This window comes from Cynara cardunculus (genome assembly GCF_001531365.2).
Source record: "Cynara cardunculus var. scolymus isolate 2C chromosome LG 2, CcrdV1, whole genome shotgun sequence".
NCBI classification, from domain to species: Eukaryota; Viridiplantae; Streptophyta; class Magnoliopsida; order Asterales; family Asteraceae; genus Cynara; species Cynara cardunculus.
The window spans coordinates 2154904-2176075 of NC_037529.1; the positions used below are offsets into that span (position 1 = coordinate 2154904).

General features: G+C 34.7%; 3 protein-coding genes across 7 annotated transcripts; 2 read left to right on the forward strand and 1 right to left on the reverse strand.

Moving 5' to 3' along the window:
• Positions 1 to 988: 988 nt before the first annotated feature.
• Positions 989 to 10621, forward strand: LOC112505740 (casein kinase 1-like protein 9). 5 transcript variants are annotated; one of them, XM_025109690.1, is made up of 15 exons: positions 989 to 1285; positions 1390 to 1603; positions 1693 to 1733; positions 3114 to 3183; positions 4138 to 4286; positions 4370 to 4465; positions 5063 to 5133; positions 6068 to 6129; positions 6216 to 6279; positions 6381 to 6465; positions 8118 to 8244; positions 8859 to 8932; positions 9010 to 9067; positions 9150 to 9265; positions 10175 to 10621. In XM_025109690.1, exons 2-15 carry the CDS (start codon positions 1495 to 1497, stop codon positions 10397 to 10399), a joined length of 1347 nt encoding a protein of 448 aa, XP_024965458.1. In that variant the 5' UTR covers positions 989 to 1285; positions 1390 to 1494; the 3' UTR covers positions 10400 to 10621. The 5 variants fall into 5 exon arrangements, with proteins under 5 accessions (XP_024965458.1, XP_024965459.1, XP_024965460.1 ...); XM_025109691.1 differs by having other exon boundaries at positions 989 to 1223; positions 1313 to 1603; XM_025109692.1 differs by having other exon boundaries at positions 989 to 1223; positions 1334 to 1603.
• Positions 10622 to 11749: 1128 nt separating this feature from the next.
• Positions 11750 to 16899, reverse strand: LOC112507648 (vacuolar protein sorting-associated protein 2 homolog 3). The gene is made up of 10 exons (XM_025112304.1): positions 16583 to 16899; positions 16234 to 16278; positions 15508 to 15542; positions 14123 to 14173; positions 13920 to 14024; positions 13767 to 13838; positions 13384 to 13455; positions 13058 to 13138; positions 12510 to 12601; positions 11750 to 12028 (listed from the first exon to the last, which is right to left on the reverse strand). The coding sequence occupies exons 1-10, from the start codon at positions 16614 to 16616 to the stop codon at positions 11980 to 11982; spliced, it is 636 nt and encodes a 211-aa protein (XP_024968072.1). The 5' UTR covers positions 16617 to 16899; the 3' UTR covers positions 11750 to 11979.
• A 1636-nt stretch (positions 16900 to 18535) lies between these two features.
• LOC112506800 (60S ribosomal protein L14-2-like) lies at positions 18536 to 20636 on the forward strand. Its single transcript, XM_025111077.1, has 5 exons — positions 18536 to 18606; positions 18692 to 18793; positions 19573 to 19702; positions 19777 to 19889; positions 20396 to 20636. Exons 1-5 carry the CDS (start codon positions 18604 to 18606, stop codon positions 20450 to 20452), a joined length of 405 nt encoding a protein of 134 aa, XP_024966845.1. The 5' UTR covers positions 18536 to 18603; the 3' UTR covers positions 20453 to 20636.
• The last annotated feature ends 536 nt before the right edge of the window (positions 20637 to 21172 follow it).

A 21172-nucleotide genomic window follows, 5' to 3' on the forward strand; every position in this document is an offset into this window, starting at 1 on the left:
TTTTTATGATATCTTCAAATTCATATTTTATTCAAAAATAAAATCACTATTGCTTTTAAAAAACACATAATTTATACTATCTATACTATATTATAAAACATTTGAAAAAAACTCTTAAAAACAATTTTTTATACACGAAATATTGTTTATTAATGCATACCTATACTATATTATAAAACATTTGACAAAAACTTTTAAAAACCATTTTTTATGTATCAAGTATTGTTTATTAATGCATATTACTTAAAATATTAGATTACAAGTAAATTGTGCGTAAGTACAGCTTATTAAAGCTCGATGTTTGAATTCGTGTAACTAACTGCGGATAAACATAATCAAATAAAGGATAAACATCTCATTTTAAAATATAAAAAATCTAAAATATAATTAGGATAATTATCGAGTTCTAATAAAATAATTAATTATTATCCTTATAAGAAAATTATATTATTAAACCAAATATAAATTACTTCGTTATTGAACCAAAATTAAATTATAATAAAAAAAATTGAATTAAAAAATTACACAAAAATGTGGAATTTTAAATAGTTAATTTTGATACTAATATCAATATATTTTTGTCAAATTTTTATGATATCTTCAAATTTATATTTTATTCAAAAATAAAAACATCATTTTTTTTTTCAAAATCATACAAGACCATATTATAACATCAACTGAGATAAAAATAAAATAAAATATTAAAATCAAGATGTATCTCGCTGCATTGCGCGAGTACACTTTTAGTCTTTATATGAAGGACTTATGATTAATGAAAACCATAAATCCTTCATTGTTGTTCTTTTTCAATTATCTTATATCAGATAGCTTATTTTTATCAAACAATATCATTTAAAATAAAAAAGTTTATTGGGATTTTTTAGATTTTTCAATAAACGAAAAATAAATAAATAAAACAAAGAAGGAAAACAAGAAGCGAAACAATATCAACACCTGCCTTTCTCCATATTTTTCTTCATTCTCCCCCTCACATATCCATTCTTGTTTACATATCTTCCTCTTCTCTCTTGCTCATCGGATTTTGTTTTCCCCTGCACAAATTCATCGCAATCCGTTACCTTTTTGCCATTCAATTCGTTAATCTTTGCTCACTTCTCTCTCTACAATCAAATAAACAAAACGGTGAATCTACATGCATAGCTTCTCTTGATCAATGAGCGTCGATGGTGCTTTTCAATTTTACTGGCTGTTGAAGGATTGCGGTTTGTATTATTCTTAATTACGTTGCTCTTAAGAAGCGGCCGCCTTGTCGTTTTAAATTAGGGTTTGTTATGTTCTTGACTTTTATCAGGAATTTTTAATTTTTGTATAGAGTGTATGTCGATGCCCGGACCGGAATCGATTGTTAATTTGGATCGTTTTTGGTAGAAATTGAGGGTTGATTTGATGATTATCAAGTGGGGTTAAGTTTTTTACAAACCCTAGTCGAGGTGTAATTACGTACATATAGATCTGAGTACAGAGTAGCAGTTTATGTTAACGTCGAAGTTAATTGAAGCAAAAAACATGGATCATGTTGTTGGTGGAAAGTATAAGTTCGGGAGGAAGATTGGGAGTGGATCTTTTGGTGAGCTTTATTTAGGTACGTTTCTGACTCTTTCTTGTAAGCACCATTCTAGGGTTTGTATCCACGTTTTCAGTAGTAATATTTTTTTTCCTGATGATATGCAGGTGTTAATATTCAAAGTGGGGAAGAAGTTGCTATTAAGCTGGTATTGACATTCTTTCTGATCATGATTTCGATGCTATGATTGCTTGATGAATCCATTGACTGGTTGATTGACATATCATATCTTCCAAATAAAACTTTAGAGCATCTCCAATGGAGGTTTTTATAAGAACACAATTTTTGTACTTTTGCTTGACATGCCATCTCCACCTCATCAAATTAAGAACTTCATAAGACTCTACAATGGTAATTCATAAGACTTTACAATGGTGCTTCATAACCCATTTTTGTGGGTTCCATGTATTTTTCCACATCAATAATAATTATAAAGTCAATAAAATATATAAAAAACTAACAAAAATGTCACTTCACACCAATTTCAAGGTAAGAACCAAGGTTCTTGTACAAGAACTCAAAGGTGTGAGGATCTTATAAGAACTCTCCCCGATGGTGGTTCTTCTAAGAACCCACACTTTTTTGGAGATGCTTTAAGTACTACCATTGGAAAGAGTTCTCATAAGACACTCACATTTTTTGAATTCTTTTACAAGAATTTGGTTCTTATCTTGAATTTGGTGTGAAATGACATTTTGTTAGTTTTTTTATATACTTTTCTGATTTTTATATCCATATGCAAGAACTTTGGTTCTTATCTTGATTTTATTGATGTTGAAATAATACATGGGACCCACAAAAGGAGGGTCTCATAAGTCACTACCATTGTGGAGTTTTATGGTATTAATTTTTTGAGTTGATGATGGAAGTGACAAAAAAAGTACGAAGGTGAGGTTCTTATAAGTTACTCATTGGAGATGCTCTTATATCTACTATGTATGTTTTCTGTTTTTGTTAATTATATCTAATTCTTTTATGTGAAGTTACATTAATGTTTTATTAGTTCTTGCTTTTGTGTCTAGTAAAGGCTGTGTTGATTTGTAACCTTTCTTTTGTGTCATTCAAATAGTATTCTTAAAATGTTTGCAAATACTAAGAGCTGAAAGCAGAAGGATTCAATTGGTAGTATGTGGTTATGTATTCTTATCAAAGATCATTGTTTCTTTCTCTTAGATGTCTGACCAAACTTCCATTTGTAAAAGTATATATGAACTTTTATTTATTTTTTCGAACCCAAATTTTGATTTGAGGGTGTACTAGTTTGACCTTTTATCTTTTGAAGCCATAATTAAATTGAGGGATTCTTGTTTGGTTTTTGCATAAATGGTTGATTTGTAAACAGTTATTTGATTTTTTTATGTGGTGGAATAAAAAGAGAAATGCAAGACTTTTGTGGTGTCACTTAGGATCTTCAACCAGTGTTTTTATTATCAACATTATTGTACCACATACATTGTTCCTATTGGAGGGTTTTTGACTTTTTTCACCCCTAATATCAAACTCATATCTCTGTTACTGCAATCTCCAGGAACCCACCAAGACAAAGCATCCTCAACTTCATTATGAATCAAAAATATATATGCTTCTTCAAGGAGGAAGTGAGTATCTCTCTTAATTCGGGTTTTTTTAAGGCAAATCAACTTGTAGCTAAGGGAAGATCCACTCTGCTCCCCACCCCATAAAAGAGTTTTCTATGACATATACATAGGGGATTAATCATTTGAGAACTCTTAAATTTGTGAGATCCGTGCTAACTTCTACCTTGAGGTTTTGTTTTACATGATTTTTTCCATCTAAGTATAGTATTAAATACATTGATGAACATATATTTGTTTCACAATGTTCTATTTCATATGTATTCAATTCACAGTATGAAAATTTTTACTTGTATTTTTTGTTTCACAAACATGCCAAAAAGGTTCACATTGTGAACCGAGTACATGTGAAACAGTCATATTGAGAAACAAAGATACGTTAATCACTACTTTAAATTCTAACCATAGAAGGAAAAAATCATATGAAATAGCAAATGATGCACAAGTTCTCAAAGATCTCACGATTTTTGAGAGTTCTCAAAAGGTCCCCCTATATATATATATATATAGAGAGAGAGAGAGAGAGAGAGAGAGAGAGAGAGGGAGTTTTAAATACAAACCAATCTTAACCGTCCATCTAGCCAAAAAAGCAAGTGCACTAATGATTTTGGAATTCAACATATTATTTCCAACTTTAAAATTGACTCAAAACATTTATATTTATGGAACTTCAAATTGTTTTACTTTTGTAATTTAACAATAGTTTAATGTAGTTTGCTTGGACTGTAACATTTTCTTTAATCAATTTAATAAAAAAGTAACACATTGAGACTTAAATAAGAAATCTTGTATGGGACGGACAAGTATATATCCGAATAAACGATTAATCAGCAACTTGAAGTGTGAATCGTTAAGCTGTGGTCTGAGTTCTTGAGTTTATCTTTTTTCGATATATTATATCGGATCAGTTTATAAGGTCATATATTCAATGACCATTTGTTTTTCTTGTTAATGAAGCGGGAATACCCAACCTTAAGTGGTATGGAGTTGAGGGCGAGTACAATATCATGGTCATTGACCTCCTTGGACCCAGCCTCGAAGACCTTTTCAACTATTGCAATAGAAAGTTTACCTTGAAGACAGTTCTAATGCTTGCAGATCAACTAGTAAGTGCTAACAGGTACCATCTATATAGAGTATCTGACTTCAAAAGTCCACGTCTCATTTACGTACCTTACTAACTTTGCAGATAAATAGGGTTGAATACATGCATGCAAGAAGTTTTCTTCACCGTGACCTAAAGCCTGATAATTTCTTGATGGGCCTGGGCCGCAAGGCAAATCAGGTGATAATCCAGTTTTTATAATCTGTTGCAGCACTCCTTGTTGCTTGTTGTAGACTCGTAGTCACGTGCTTATTTTTGCTGGCTCATTTTCGTTTAGTAATTCATTTATTTATTTTTAAAGTGATTGGGAAATGTTGTGTTGGTGGTGTCCACTGTAATTTTTTTTAAACAATTGGATATCATCTAAGGGACTGTTTTTAGCAGCTTATTGAGCTTAATGGGACTCGCAGCTTATTCAGTCAGCTATACATGACTCTTTGGTAGAGGGCTAGTGGCTTAATGATATAGTAAGTGACTTATTTAGTAAGCTTTTAGGGGGGGGGGGAGCTTTATGCAGAAAGCCAAGTGTTATCCAAACCTGCCCCTCCTAATTAAAGAACATGCTCCTTCCATCTATGAAAAAACCCTCCCAAACAAAGACCTTCCCAATCCATACAAACAGATTAATGCACAAACAACTTTATCCATACAAGACTTAATTGAAAACCAACCAAACAGCCCCTAACTTGGCTTTCGATATGTTACAAAGAACGACAACATTACAGCTAACATACCGTAAATGTTTCATATATCTTCTTATGGTCGTTGTTATGGCAGGKATACATCATTGATTTCGGCCTTGCAAAAAAGTTTAGGGATCTTCAAACTCATAAACATATACCATATAGGTAACTTGGCTATCCTCAAAAGTTTATTGTTACAACTTTTTTTGCATCTTATACGATTTGAGAATTGCTTCTGCCTTGATCATGCTCTCACTTCATTAGTTGGGTGTTTCTTTGGCTTCATTTTACCTTGTCATTTTTTTGTCTATATCTATTCCTATTGCTATCATGGTTTTAAAAATCGTTTGAGGCGTACGCCTCGAGGCGAGGCAAGGCGGCCCAAAATCACACATGAGGCGGCGCCTCTTGGAACCTGGACGAGGCTTACGCCTTGGTTCGGTGAGGCGTTGTCGAGGCTTTATGGCGGTTGTATTACTTCTCTTTATAGTGTAAATATCTTTTTTATTTAAAAATAAAATAAAGATCAGAGCCCAGTGACCCCAATGTTCACTTTTTAATATTTTAAAACCCAAAAAGCTGGTACTTTCTACTCTCGATCAAAAAGTGTGGTTTGACCCTTCCTCTTCCTTTGAGCAACTAATTTTTCCACACCTTCTCAGCCTATCTCAGGGTTTCACTCTTTCCTCTGTCAAGAACCACTAAACAAACGCCCTTAGCAATTTAGTATTATACATAAATGTGTATATATGTGTATAGTATATATACATATTTTGGTGTATATATATTTCTGCTTTGAGGCCTGATTCTGCCTTTTTAAAACCTTGATTGCTATTGCTTACTCGTATCACACTTTCAATGTTTAGTGTTTTCTTCCATTTCCCACACTTGTCACTAGCACCCCCGACCCCATCTCCAATTGCTCTTCTCTCTAGGGTAGAGTTGAGGTCTGCGTACATTTTACCCCCCCAGACCCCACCTCCAAGATAGGATATACTGGTCTTGTTTGGTTTTGTATTGTTTTTCTATATTTGCATGCGTTACAAGGTATTTCCCTTTAATTATTCTATTATGGGATTCATCAAGAAGTTTTCATCAGGGAAAACAAGAACCTCACAGGCACGGCTCGCTATGCTAGTGTCAACACACACCTTGGAGTTGGTGAGTTGTTCATTGCATCCGTGAATTTTTTTTGGGCCACTAAAGACTGATGAATTTTAACGTTTAATATACTTGTGATTATGCAGAACAAAGTAGGCGGGATGATTTGGAATCTCTTGGTTATGTTCTTATGTATTTCTTAAGAGGAAGGTGAGTAGATGAAGTCTCGGCTGTTCCTATTTCATTTCATTTTTTCAACCTCTTCTAGTCATTGATTTTCGTTTGTAATTTGTTTGTGCCTTTTGCATTAGCCTTCCGTGGCAGGGACTGAAAGCAGGAAACAAGAAGCAAAAATATGACCAGATAAGCGAAAAGAAGTTATTGACTCCAATAGAGGTACTATAGAAGTCCTCATATGTGTGGTGCTTTGTGCACAGTAAAAATGCTGTTTTTATTTTGATTTACAAATATGTCGTTTCAATCCGATTTAACATATGACAAGGAACAACAGAAATTACCAAAAGGATAGATTGATTTGGTGTTGTTGGTTCATGGAGTGGAATCTGTCAAAGGAATTGGAATCGGAATAGAATTTAATCGGGTTTGACCATCTGTTTAGTTGGCAGGAATTGGAATGGAATTTGTCAAAAGAATTGGTGTTTTTTTGGTTCTCTAAATATAACTTCAGGATTATAATAAAACAGTGATAATTACCAAAATACCCCTTCATGCTTCGTACTTTATTGCTTAATTGATAAATATTATAGAGTGATAAAACTAATAATAATAATATTAGTTGATGGTGGTGGTGATTCGGTGGCGGTAGGTGGTGATGGTGGGGAGATGGTGGTAGTGACAATAGTGTGGTGGTGGTGGTGGTGGTGATGCTGACGATCGTCATGTTGGATGGAATAAATTAAAGTAAATATAATGGCATAATAGTCTTTAAAGGATTTGATGAAATTGGAATTCGGTACTAAAACTCATAGAATGAACCATGGAATTTCCATCGGGTTCTAGTGAACCAAACGCCACCTGAGAGTTTATGCTTATAGTCAAGGTTTTAAAAGGCGGAATCGGGTCTCAAAGGCGTTTTCCCTCAACGAGGCGAGGCTTAAGCCCCAAGGCAGAAATATATACACACAAAAAATATGTATATATACTACACAAATATATATATATATATATATATATATATATATACACACACACACAGACACACACACTACACACATACACACATATATATATATATACACACTACACACACACACATATATATATATACTACACAAATATATATACATTTATATACAACACACACACATATAATACTAAATTACTAAGAGGCATTGGTTCAGTGGTTCTTGACAGAGGTCAGAATGAAACCGAGATAGGCTGAGAGGGTGTGGAAAAATTTGTTGCTTGGAGGATGAGGAAGGGTCAAACCACACTCTTTGATTGGGGGGGAAAAGTACTAGCTTTTTGGCTTTAAAATATTAGAAGTACACATTGGGGCCATTGGGCTTTGTCTTTTAGTTTAAAAAAAGACTCACTATAAGGAGAAGTACTGCTGTCATAAAGCTTATAAAAAAAGCCAAAAAAATCATTACCAAAGCATTCGAGGCGTATGCCTCGAAACTGTGTCACGCCTCATCGAACTGCCTTATTGAACCAAGGCGTAAGCCTCGTCTAGGGTCCAAGAGGCGCTGCCTGGTGCGGTTTGGGCCGCCTCTTACAATTTTTGAAACCATGCTTATAGTTGAGTAACGGTTGAGAATTTTGCTGTCGGTGGTAAAGAGACATAGTTGTTAGAACAAAGAAAGCATCGATCTTTAGTAACCTTTTCTTTGGTAACTCTGGGTGTCTGAACCAGCTTGTGTGCACCTCAATTAATCCCATGGGGCCTAAAGATAAAAGCTCGGAAAATAGCTAGAAGTTTTGTCCTTAATTCAAGATGTTTGTATGGTGTTTTATCGTTGTGATGAGATATTTTTCTGATAAGATCGCAATGTGAACTCATTATGACGTTAGATTTTTCTTAACAGGTGTTATGTAAAACATATCCATCAGAGTTCATATCGTATTTCCACTATTGTCGATCATTGAGATTTGAAGACAAACCTGACTATTCATATTTGAAGAGGCTTTTCCGAGACTTATTTCTTCGTGAAGGTGAATGATTTCCATCAAGTCGAAGTGTTTGATACTTTCATCATTTTAGCAATCAATACACACACCAAATGTGTAGTAGATATTTAGTGTTATTATTTTTCTGGAAGTATTATATATAGAGTCAGGTTTAGGGGAAAACCGCAAAAAAAATTGAAAAATTGAAAATTGAGGAACATCCTAGTAAGCAATCATCAAGTAATTTGTATGTAATTTTTCCAGTATGCACACGTGCATAGAAACCATGAAACATCTTCAATTACTTGTATTCATAAGTGCATACTGTAAGATGAGCGGTTATTTAGGGTGTTACTCAGTTTTTCATTTTTTGGGGGTTTTCCCCTTAACCTCACACACACACTTTCATTAGACCACATAAGTAATTTGGGATCATGTGAGACCAGACTGTTTTCGTGAGACCACATAAGTAATTTTGTGTAGCTTCGGTGTTATTTTGTGGTCTCATGGGTCTCACGAAAAGAGACTGGTCTCATGTGAACCCAACCACATATATATAGCACGGTAAATACTCATGTACACTCATAGGAGGCTGAGTTCTACTGATAACCCGGATTTTGTAGGCCCAATGACCCTTTGGTTTATTGTTATTTTTTCAGGCTATCAATTTGATTATGTGTTCGATTGGACCATATTGAAGTATCCACAAATTGGAACCAGCTCTAGAGTACGAGTGAGTGAAAAAACGATTTCTTATTTATGTGATTTTGAAGAAGATGAGCATTCTTATATCTTGTGTTCTTTGGACAGCAACATCAAAGTGGGAATGGTGGTCAAAATGTTGGGACGTCAGCAGGAAGGACCTTAGGTATGACTAAGAATTACTATTTTGAAAGACAAATGTTTAAGAATTCTTGTATGTATATCGTTGCTTCTATCTTTTCGTGTAGGTGGACAAGATGTTCGTGATAGGTTCAGTGGTGCAGTAAGAAATCCGTCAGGTGGCGGTCGCCATGAACATTCTAGAAACAGGGCTTCGGAAGATGTACCTTCCTCCAAGGATGTCGTAAGTTTCTAATTTTTTTATTCTTGTTCTTTGGAGGTGCGTTTGGTATGTGGACTGGACTAGATAGGACAAGACTGGATGAATGAGAGTGAGGTTGGTGGGTGAAAAAATTGTGCTAAGATTTTAGGGTTTTAATTTGACGATGGATAGTTTATTAATTTACCGATCTTGTCCCTCCCATCTCCGAGGATTTTGTTTCATCCGGTCTTGGACTGCATAGCAGATGTACCCTTAGGGTGCGTTTGGTATTTAGACAAGACATGACATGACAGAACAATTGTTTAGCACTTGGTAAGATAGATTTGGACATGACAAAATAGATAAAATGACCAATTTACCCCTAATAATTTGTTTATATAATTTGATTAATGTCATTTATTAAATTATAGTAAAATAAATATTTTTTAAAACAAAATGTATCATTAGAAAGATTCGTCAAGACGATTAAAATGACACCAATATAAAAAGTTTATGTAGTTTCCAATTTCTATATTATACCTTTTCTATATTATTATTTTTATCATTAATATTTAATAAATTACATAAGTTAATCAAAATATAGAAACGGTATGAAAATAATATTTAGAGGACAACAAAGTGAAGTTTAAAGAGTATAAAATACAATAAATAAAATGTAAAAAATGAATAACATGTAAAGACGGAGGTGTATTTGATATTTTAGAAGAGAATTAGGTTTTATTTTGAGGTTATGTTGGTAAAATATAAGTCTGTTTCACCCTATTCCATGGGGTGTGGATGGAACACGCTTGTTTCCCTCTGTTCCTTTTGTTCCACCTGAAGTCTGCCTAACGTGGAATAGTGATCGTTGTTCTGTCCTGAAAACCAAACGCACACTTAAGGTTGCTTTTGATATGTTCCATTGTACTAAATCAAAAACTGCATGCACAGCAAGCTGATTCGGAAAAAGTGCGATCTTCTCGAAACGGGAGCTCAGCAAAACGTGGTGCTCTGAAACCGAGTTCCTCAGGTGAAGCTACAGATGGGAGATCAAGCCGAGTTGTGTCGAGTAGTGGAGGGCGGTTATCGACTAGTCAAAGAGTCCAACCATCGGGCTTTTCTGGTACTTCGAAGGATCCTCTCAGAAGCTTCGAGTTCCTTCAGATCAGGAAGTAAAATTGCACATGTAAAAATGGCAATATTTCATGTTTTAAGCCACACAATGGATAATCTGGGAATTTTACCCATGAGACTTGGTTAAAAGCCAATACTTGTGTAGGTTGTTTGTTTTGCACTTCTGTGTGATTATTTACATCAGATCAGAACAAATGAAGCTAAAAAAGTTCAATCATTTCCTTTGCATATAAGCAGAATAAAGGTTGGTTTGTTTACAACTAATGAGCTTAATGGGATTCAACTTATTCGGTTAGCTAACGTTTTGATAATGGCTTAATAATATAGAAGTGGCTTATTATTTAGTAAGCTTTTAGGAGCTTTATGCAGAAATCCTAGTGTTCTCTAAATCCGTTCCTCCCAATTAAAAAACGTTGTTTCTTCCATCTATAAAAAAATCATCCCAATCTACAAGAACAGATTAAACCACAACCAACTTTATCTAACCAACTTTATCTATACAAGACTTGATGGAGAAAATCAACCAAAGAGACAATAGACATGCAAGAGTGAGGTAGACTAGTAAAAGATTTCTGAAAGGTTTTAATTTGTCATGGGTATTTTAGTAATTAATCAATCTCGTTGGCTGTGATTTTTGTTCCAATTAGAGTAAATTACGTTTTTCCTTTATGGGTTGCTAAAAATTGTGATTTTATTCCTTGTGCTTTGAAATTATAGTTTTATTTCTTATGATTTGTAATTTATTGTTGTTTTTAAATATACGACCAACTTCATCAATGGTTTTACCATTTAAGTATGACGAACTAAAAAACAATGACTTGTAAATCACAAGGACAAAAACAACAAAGAATTATAGAAAAATCGTACTTTCAAAAATACAAGGACAAAAAAAAATCAACAAACCACATGAATGGAAAACGTAATTTGATCTTCCATTTTTGAGAGACAGAAAAGATGCGTATTCGTCTCACTCAAGTCTGTCATGTCACAATATAATACCGTGTCAAACATAGGACAACATATTTTTGTATTGACATTCTCACATACCAAGCACATATAGGGATCCTTGCCATCTTTTGGGGTACTCAAGGGCTATAAAGTCCTGAGCAATGTCACATGCACCTGTTCAACTTATTTACACAAGTAGAATTCCTTTTTAAGGTGTGAAAGGTGTATCTGCTAAACTTTGAGGAATGCCCAGGACATTAGAGAAGACAAGAAACATCAACCAAAAAAACTTAAAATCCCTCAAAATCAACCAAAAATTTTAAAACCCCCCCTCGAAACGGTGGAATTTGGCTGAAAATACATGGGACCATTTTGCAGGCATTTGATCCACCTAAAAGGTGCATCCCTCGGCAAAAACCCTGGGTCCACTACGAGAGGGTACTTGAATAAGGTTAAACTCATGCATAGAAAAAAAAAAACATATCTTCAACACAATTTGTGCAGAAAAGAAACAATTAAGCTAAAGCTGAAAGTTATGATGACAATGATGGACTTGTGGGTAACATCAAATGATGGAAAATGTACAAAAGTGCAGGAAGCTCTTTCTTCATTGATGAGAAGCTGACCATATACATACATATATACATGTATGTATGTATACATGTATATGATTTCTAGCCTCTTAATGCTGCGAGTCTCTTTTCTAGCTCATCCATTCCAGAACTGCATAAACACCATCATATTTCAATTAGCCTTCTGGCATTTTACGAAAACAATGATTGGTTAACAAGGAACAGCCAGGTATAATGATTCATCATAATGATTAGTTGATTACTAATGAGCGCTTATTCTATAATATCCCTATATAGAAAACATTGCATCTATGGGTTGGGTTCTCATGAGACCATCCTATTTTTGTGAGACCACAAAATAACACTGAATCTTCACAGCAAAAGTGTGAAGGTACAAAAGAACACCGAACCTTCACGACAGAACACTGTGAAGGTATAAAAAACACTGAACCTTCATAGCAAAAACACTTTGAAGGTTTACCTTCACAGTGTCTTGATGTGAAGGTTCAGTGTTAAGTTAGGTGGTTTCATGGGCCTCAAGAAAACAGGTTGTTCTCACATGATCCCAAGGCTTGCATCTATTTTCAGACAAAAGGGGTAGCAAAAATGGAGACGGTGTATTAAAATTTCACCTGCTAGCATCCTCGGTATTTTTCCCAGCAATTCTTCCTTTGGGAGCTGATGATAACTGTGAAGCCACATTGACACCAATCTCATCTAGCACCTGCAATATGAAACATGGTAAATAGATAAATTATGGAGAAAAAATTGCAAGATATTAAAGTCTGTGTACCCCCAAGTCATACAAGCTGCTGAAAATGCATAAAGAAGGAGCACACACATTGCAGGAATGTTTGCGCTTGAATTAACAAAAACTAAACCAAACAAACCCAGTATATTCCACACCCAGATAGGATCCGCCGGGGGGGGGGGGGGAGGATGTAAGCAAACCTTGCGTCTACCCCGCAGAGGGTAGAGTGGCTTGTTTCTGTATAGACCCATGAGAGAAAAGTAGCATAATAACATGGAATGTATGCAGGTAGGGTGTATATAGAAACCAAACAAACCCAGTAAGTAAGAGACAGGTAGGGTCTAGAGGTAGAGCCGTAGAGAGGCTGATTCCATGAAGTGTGCTTGAATAAATCTTTTAGACTAAAAAGAACAGGTATATAGAGTTTACCTGGTTTGTTAGCTCATCAGTTTCATCTTCAGCTTCATCATCATCAAGAACATCATCTATGGCCTCTGTCATCATCTCAGTCTGCAGAAAGAGTGGGAAGAAATGAGTGCACCTTTTGAGAAATTAGGGCTATTTCTCACTCCATTTTGGGGATATGGTTTCCATTTTTCCTCAAATCATGGAGATGAAAATTGATATGAAATGGACTAAATAAATGAACCTTAAGTTTCCATTTGTGGAACCAGTGCTTCATGTCAAACTATTCACATAACAAGTGATTCTTTTTTTCTGTCCATTTCATATTGGAAAGGTGTGCACAATCTTACAGTCATATCCATTTGTGCAGATTGTTTCTGGAAATCTTGCATCACTTTCATTTGCTTTGCAGGAGCCATTTCCTGCAGAGGAACACATTCACATGATGAAAATAACGAATGATTTTCCAAGAGATAGAGCATTTATTCGTAGTTACTAGTGAAGATTACTTGCATATAAAACAACCAATAAAAGTAATACGACTAAAGATAATATACGCAAAACCAACAGGCCTTCTTTATCTTATCTTATGCTCCCATCATTTCGCTATGCACAGAAGGATAACAAGTAAAAATTAACTAGTCCATATTTAGTCGAAGGCTTTCATCTTTATAATTAATATGTTTTTCTGTTTCATAAATACATTCAAATAACAAAAATGTTATTGTATAACCTTATTCATTGCTGTCATTGCCTTAGTAGCACCTTTCATCCCAACGGCCACAGAAGAGTGCGCAGCCAATGCCTGAGAGAAGTTAAAAGCAATGAAAGCTATCATTTTTCTGTAATTTACAACAAAAAGAAAAGTTCCCATTTGAAGATCTACCTGTGTATGGGTTGCTATGCCTCTCATTTGAGCTCGACTACTTTGTAGATTGGCTATTTGTTGTCTAAGCCTGACCAATTGGCGTGCTAAAATTTTGGTTGCTGCCTGCACAGGACTGTGTTAGTACTTAAAAAGTCGGTCTTCAGATGAATATCCGATTATCAAATTTTCTGAATATAATGAATTCAAAGTATACAACTTACCTCATTTCCTGTTTTAGCTGTTCTCTTTATCTCAGCAACAAGCTTCTTTTCCTGTTTCAGTTATATGCATAAGATACAAGCGTTCTTTCTGAAGGAATACGGTACTAGTGTTTATAATACATTTATGTGAATATGCATCAAACCCAATGTAGTACTCCCTCCGTCCCAAAATAAGTGCCTACATTTTCATTTTAGTTTGTCCCAAAATAAATGTCAACTTTCAAAAATTAGTGCCCACTTTCCAATTCTACCGTTAAATTATGAGATGGAGAAATTTATTACTCCCTCTATTATCAAGGGTAAAATCGTCATTTAGCTAAGTAAAATAAAAGGTATGATAATTACACATTTCTAAAAATGTGTGCTTTTTTCATTCTGAACATTTATTTTGGGACGGATGAAGTAGTTATTTGTGCCATTATTCATGGATCTTTTTGTGCTCATGATTATGAGCGACTCCAGATGTAGAGACAATTACCAATATGATTTTGAAATGAAACAAGAAACTATACCATGAAAGTATCGTTCTAACTGAGATCTGTTTTAATTGTTCATTAGTTGTGTTAGTACTTATCATACTCGATGAGGTTAGACTCTAACGGCATTTGTAACGCCCGAGGCCTAAAGCAGCAGGCTGGCCCAATAACCTCTAAATAAACTTAAAACCATCCCAATGGTACAAGGTTCGACAATGACGACATTTGTAACGCTCGAGGTCTAAAGCAGCAGGCTGACCCAATAACCTCTAAATAAACTTAAAACCATTGTGGGTGTTATTGGTAGCCCATAACTTTAAACTTTAAGGAGCTCACAAATCTAATATTTAGTTCATGTGGGACGGTTTGTTACAATGTTAGCAGGGTTTAGACTCAAAGACCTAAAACCCATCCCCCTCCCCCCCCCAAAAAAAAAGAAAAATAAAACTGATCAGATCAGAGCACTAACAGGATCCCTTCATCCGTTGACCTTGTTTCAGATATGTCTCTTCGCCATATTCAATTTGGTCTTCTTACATTTTAGGTTCAGCTGGAGTGATCAACGCCTATCTTAACTTTTACAACCTCCTTCAATCCTTATCAAACCCGATGGTTCTACTTGGGTTTTTACTGGTATATGTTTATGAAGACCAGTCTGAATAGTGTATACAATAGTAACTTTGTGACTGGATGGTCTGCACCCACCAATTTCAGTGACAGAATATCGGAAGCTAATGATAGTGGTATCCATATGGTGCTGTTGAATGCTCCTTAATACTTATAAATTTTTTAATCTTAAATCTCGACAAACAGTGATAAAATACATCTGCACTCTGATTCAAGATCATAAGAAGTATCAAATAAAGATTGTTAGGAGGTAATCACAATGTCATGAAGCTTAAAACATACCTCTAATTGCAATGCCGTGATTTCCCTCTCTATACCTAAATCACAAGAAACAGCCAGACATATGATTCAACCCATAATCATAAGATGAAATACGTGGTTAATTTGAGCAAAACTGGCTCACATGGAACACGACCCCTAGGAACCACATGTGAGGAGGCATTTGAGAGCTAACTCGGTGGCTGAGGCTGGTGGAGGGGTTCGAGCCCGTCTCCAGCAGGATTCAAACTTGAACCTGTTATGTATTTGAGCAAAGTCGCTCCATCCCTTTGCCAACTGAGCTACACGCCCGAGTGCTTGAAATACGTGGTTAATTGTTTTAGCATTTGTCTATCTTCTGTGATAATTATATGATCTTCTCAATTGGATTATATGATTCTTTTAGAGCAGTGATATGTAATGCCTAAGCATACATTAAATACTCAAAATCTTCATCAAGTTCAGTGAGATGCTATCAGTGCACCAACTTTCAGCAACCAACACATACAAGAAGTGACCATGGCTAAACTCAAATGAAGAACATGGAGGTCATGTTTAGTGTTGATTATCATCAAATTACATCATATATGGCGTTATAATACAAAATTAGTTGACTAACTACATCAAATACATCATATATGGTGTTGATGATCATCAGGTTACATCAATTTCAGTGAGATGCTATTCTTTTAGCTTAAAACTTACTAGAAATTATATAAAAACAACGAAATTAGTTAAAATTGAGCTTACCCCTAGTAGCATTGGCCATTTCTCGCTTACTCTCTCGAAGCGCTTCTGAATCATATAAAAACAACGAAAATTATGTTAGCAAATGATTCAAATGATCGATACCGCAATTAATCTAATCAATTAAGTAATTGAATGAACACGGCAATCAAACATCACCCAAAAAACTAAACAACAAAGCGATGTCGGTACAGTTGTTGAAACTTAAATCCAGCCATGAAAGTGGAACTAACAAGTTTATGAACATGAATTTTGGCAAACAGACATGAATCAGTGAACTAATTGAACCATGAATCGTGTAAAACAGTTAATTTTAATCACAAAACAAGGGACTAGGTCACAGATAACGCACCCTTGGGAGTGGGTTTCTTCTTGAAGATGTTCATGATTGGTTGATCAGCGATCCGATTGAAGGATTACAAGCCTATATGCTACGATCTTGATATAATCAAATTATATACACAAATAAACACGAACTCACGAAGACGATATCAATCAGACTGTAATTCAAACCCAGGAATCTTGTTATCGAGATTTTGATAAGGTTTAATTCAAGAAAAAGCCCAGGAAATCATTTGATTTGTTCTTGGAAACCTCGTTGACATCCATCGTGTGGGCATAAAATCCTCTATATACATAATACATATAACATCTGTATGTATATATTTTATCAACAATAAAACGATTTAATTTAATTAATGTGCGAACATAAATATTAATGTAAATGGGGTGTAAATGGGGTTGAGTTTAGCAGTGTAAGACTCGTTAAATTATTCTTTTACACTTAAAACTTTGAAGTAAAACGTTGCGAAAGTAAGGTAACCTTCATGGGAAAAATACTGTGAAAGTTATCTTTACAGCGTTTTGTTGTGATGTTTCAAATGTAAAAAAATGGTCTTACGGGTCTCACATGATCCCAAGTTTTGTAAATAATATTCGGTTCATAAAGTAATATATGTTGAAATTATGATATCTTAAAAGAAAATGGAATTAAAATGATATTTGAGGGCTGTTTGATGGAAGCTTAATGGGTTGTATAATGGATATGGTTTATTCGTACAACCATATTCTAGATGTTCGGTATGAGTTTATTCGGTTAGCCATGGCTAAATCATTCAACTAAAAAACTTAATGTCCTTTGTATTCGACCATAAAATTCCCCCAACTACCCTATCCCTCGACACTCCATCATCGTTCCTCCCTTAACACTCCATTGATTCTGCGTCTCACCACCCATCACTAGTATGTTTCACTCCACCAGTTTCCTTCCTGTTGCAATTCTCTCCGTCGATCTCCTTGCTGTTGCAGGTTCTCTCTATCGATTTCCTTCATGCTATAGGTTTGTTGGAGACCTGTTGAAGACTCCACCATCACAGATTCCTTCCCGTGGAAGATCTGTTAAAGACTCGCCATTTTTTATGTTTCTTCATCCGATTCATACCATTTGCATACCTGTTTTTCTTCTTTTATGTTACATGAAACAAAATTGTGGCTAGGTCTATCTTCTTTCTTCTTGATATTTGCTGCACAAGAAGTAGAATTTTAATTGGGAACTTGTATGGTAAACAATGAGTTTTTTTGTTAACAAGAAAGCTAAAAACAAAGAAGGGGTAAAATGGTCATTTATATTATTCAGACAATTTATTCAACACAACAACCGAATAACAATTTATCTGTTATTATACAGACAACTTTATCCATACAGGTCTTAACAGGAAATAAAATTAGCCACCATTCAAAAGTTCAAACAAAATAATTAAAATTACAAAGTTTAATATACATTACATAAAAAACTCAAGACTAATAAATAATTAAATAAGTCAGTACCATGATGCTTTTGAGTCTAAGAGCCAACAAAGGGGAATGATGGCTCTGTCGTCTTGGGGAGGGTTGAAGCCAACAGGGTCAGGTAGCCCTTAGGCCGTTGAGGCCAAGGGGAGGAAGCAGACAAAGCATGTCGTTCATAATGGAAAGTTACCGTTCCATCTATCATATCAGTCGAGTCAATTCGGTTCGATTCATTCTTATCCATAAATAACATAAGGAAAAACTTATATAATACATGACTTTTAATACCGTGTATCAATAAAGTTTGCATACTTAATACGATATTACCAATACATATGTTGATTGGTATAATTTGGTACAAAATTGTGACTCGTATATTCTCTTTGTTATTTGATCTTCATAAAATATGGGCTATGGGCTAGGTATTTTAAACACAGGCCCATTCTAGATTGAAGCCCAAAATAAGCCCAGCCAACTAATGGCCTCACTATAAAATGCATCCAGTGTTGCAAACCCTAACCTTTACCAGCTTCATCACTTCCGCCTCGATAAATCTTCTCGGCGCTCTACACCCGGGGCTTGAAAATGGTAAACGAAACCCTAATTTTCACTCTATCTACGTGCATTTATAACATGTATTTCAACAATGTGTGTATAATTTTGATTTTTGCAGCCGTTCAAGAGGTACGTTGAAATCGGAAGAATCGCCCTTGTCAACTACGGAAAGGATTATGGGAAACTCGTTGTTATCGTTGATGTCATCGATCAAAATCGGGTATTTGGAGCTTTTGCTTGATTATCTTGATATAAATTCGGTTTACTTGCTCTGATTTGGTTGTTGGTAATGCTCTATGTACTCGCTCGAGGTTTCATTAAGAACATGTAAATACATTACTTCGATTAGAACAAGATTTGATTGAGTAATGATTTAGTTTGTGTGGCTAGGTTTTGAAATAAATATGATAAGCGATAACTGTTATTGTATTCCCACTTGAATTTGTGAAAGAGTAGTCCTGTAATGCTAGATTATTTAGTGCTACCTAATTGTATTGTTCTAACTGCATCTTTATTCCAAACCAATGATCAGAAAACATATTCATATCCTTGTTGCATCTGTTTTTTTTTTTTTGCATTCATTCCTCAACGTGCTTCCTATTTTTAGTTCTAAAGATTATGGACGCTTTGTTTTCTAGGTAAACAATCTATCTTTCTGTTTCCAATACACATGGTATTCGAAATTTTGGATGAACATGTAAGATAACTTCATTATGTTGTTGTAGAGCTTGCTTTAAAACAGTTGATCCTTGTTAGGTTCAAAATAGGTGGAGGACATTTTGTAACTTTTTTGAGGGAGCAATCTGTAATATAGGTAGATAATGTTTCCAAGGACAAGTGATCTTGTTGCTATACTCTTTTCAAGGGTGGTTTCTTTTTGTTATTCTTTGTATGAAGCAACAGACTTTGTTTGTATTTAGCTGATGTTCATTATGCTTACATTTTGTAAATATTCTAGAAACCGTTTGCTTTTTCTTAGATTCTTTTGTGGATTGACAGGCTCTTGTTGATTCCCCTGACATGGTGAGAGGCCAAATGAATTTCAAAAGGCTAACACTAACAGACATCAAGATTGACATCAAAAGAGTCCCAAACAAGAAAACTCTGATTGCTGCATTGGAGGCTGCTGGTGGGTGACATGTCGATGGTTCGACATTTTTGTGCTTCTAGCTTGTTAGCTAACTGAATTTTGATTATTTGCAGATGTCAAGAACAAGTGGGAGAACAGTTCTTGGGGAAGAAAGCTTATCGTGCAGAAGAAGAGAGCCTCACTTAATGATTTTGATAGGTTCAAGATCATGTTGGCAAAGATAAAGGTAATGGAACTTCCTTTTTATTTTGTTTTAGTAACTCTCTAGATCATGAATTTGCTTGAATGCTTTTATTGGAATCTTTTTTATTTTATTGTATTAAGTTAATGATAGCGTGATATTCCATTCTAAGACATGTCACTTTGAAGTAATGATTTATTGAGATATTGCCATAGACGGGTGTTGTAGAATGTTATACAATTTCTACCTGGAAGTGATCAGAGAGTGCGGGACTTTGAACTAGTTAGGAGCAGGACCTGTGATTATTCACAAGCCCTTTTTGTTTTGGTTAAGGACCATTTAAGAACGGGCCTTGTCAATAACGGTTTGGACTGGTTAGGCAGGTGACTGAAAGCAAGACCGAATTGCAATTCTTTTGTTATCCATGTAAAACACAAATTGATGGGATTGATTGAACCCAATGCATTGGAACCTATCCTTTATCTATGCACCTCTATTTATGTTCATATGATGTTTTTGGTGTGGACTGATTGTGAGTATTGATCTTGCAGAAAGCTGGAGTTGTAAGGCAAGAGCTAGCAAAACTTAAGAAGGAAACTACAGCTTAATATCTTCATTTTGTTCTACTTTATTAAAGACTTTTTATTGAGGAGACCATTGTTGGTTGCTTAGAAGCTTGTGTTTTTATTTATTGTCTCTTGTATTAAAGGAAACCTAATTTGGCAGTTTTGAACTTCTGTTTTGGTTGCAATTGTTGTGAAACTGCTTTTTGCTTGGTAATTCATTCATTGACATGGGTTTTTTTTTTTGTGAAAGAAATTGAAAGCTTAATTCCAGCCTAGTGTCATTGTGTAGATCCAATAACTCAATAATACAAAATATTGCTTTTTTAAAGGAAACCAGTCCTACTGTTCAGAGAATGATAAAAAATTTTCTTCAATTTTTTGTAACAATTTTTCTATTATTTAGGGATGTTTATTAAAGTGCTGTCTGGTGGAATGATTTGATGTAGATTGATTAAGTGGTTATAATGATTAAGAGATTTGTATAATATAATATAAAATGAAATATAATTGTTTAGTAATTATTCAGAATGAATAGTTAAGGGAGGTTTAAGATATAAAATCATTCAGAGTGTTTTAGAATCATTAAGAGATATGTTTTGTTTTGCCAAACAAAATTTACATTTTAGAGATTGTCTTAAGTGGTAAACAAATAACTACTAGATTCTGGACATTGGGTAAGCATGTCGAAAATTGGATAATCTTGGGGGTTGTTTACCAAATGCTTACCTGGATAAGTGTTTACCAAGTCACATTACCTTACCG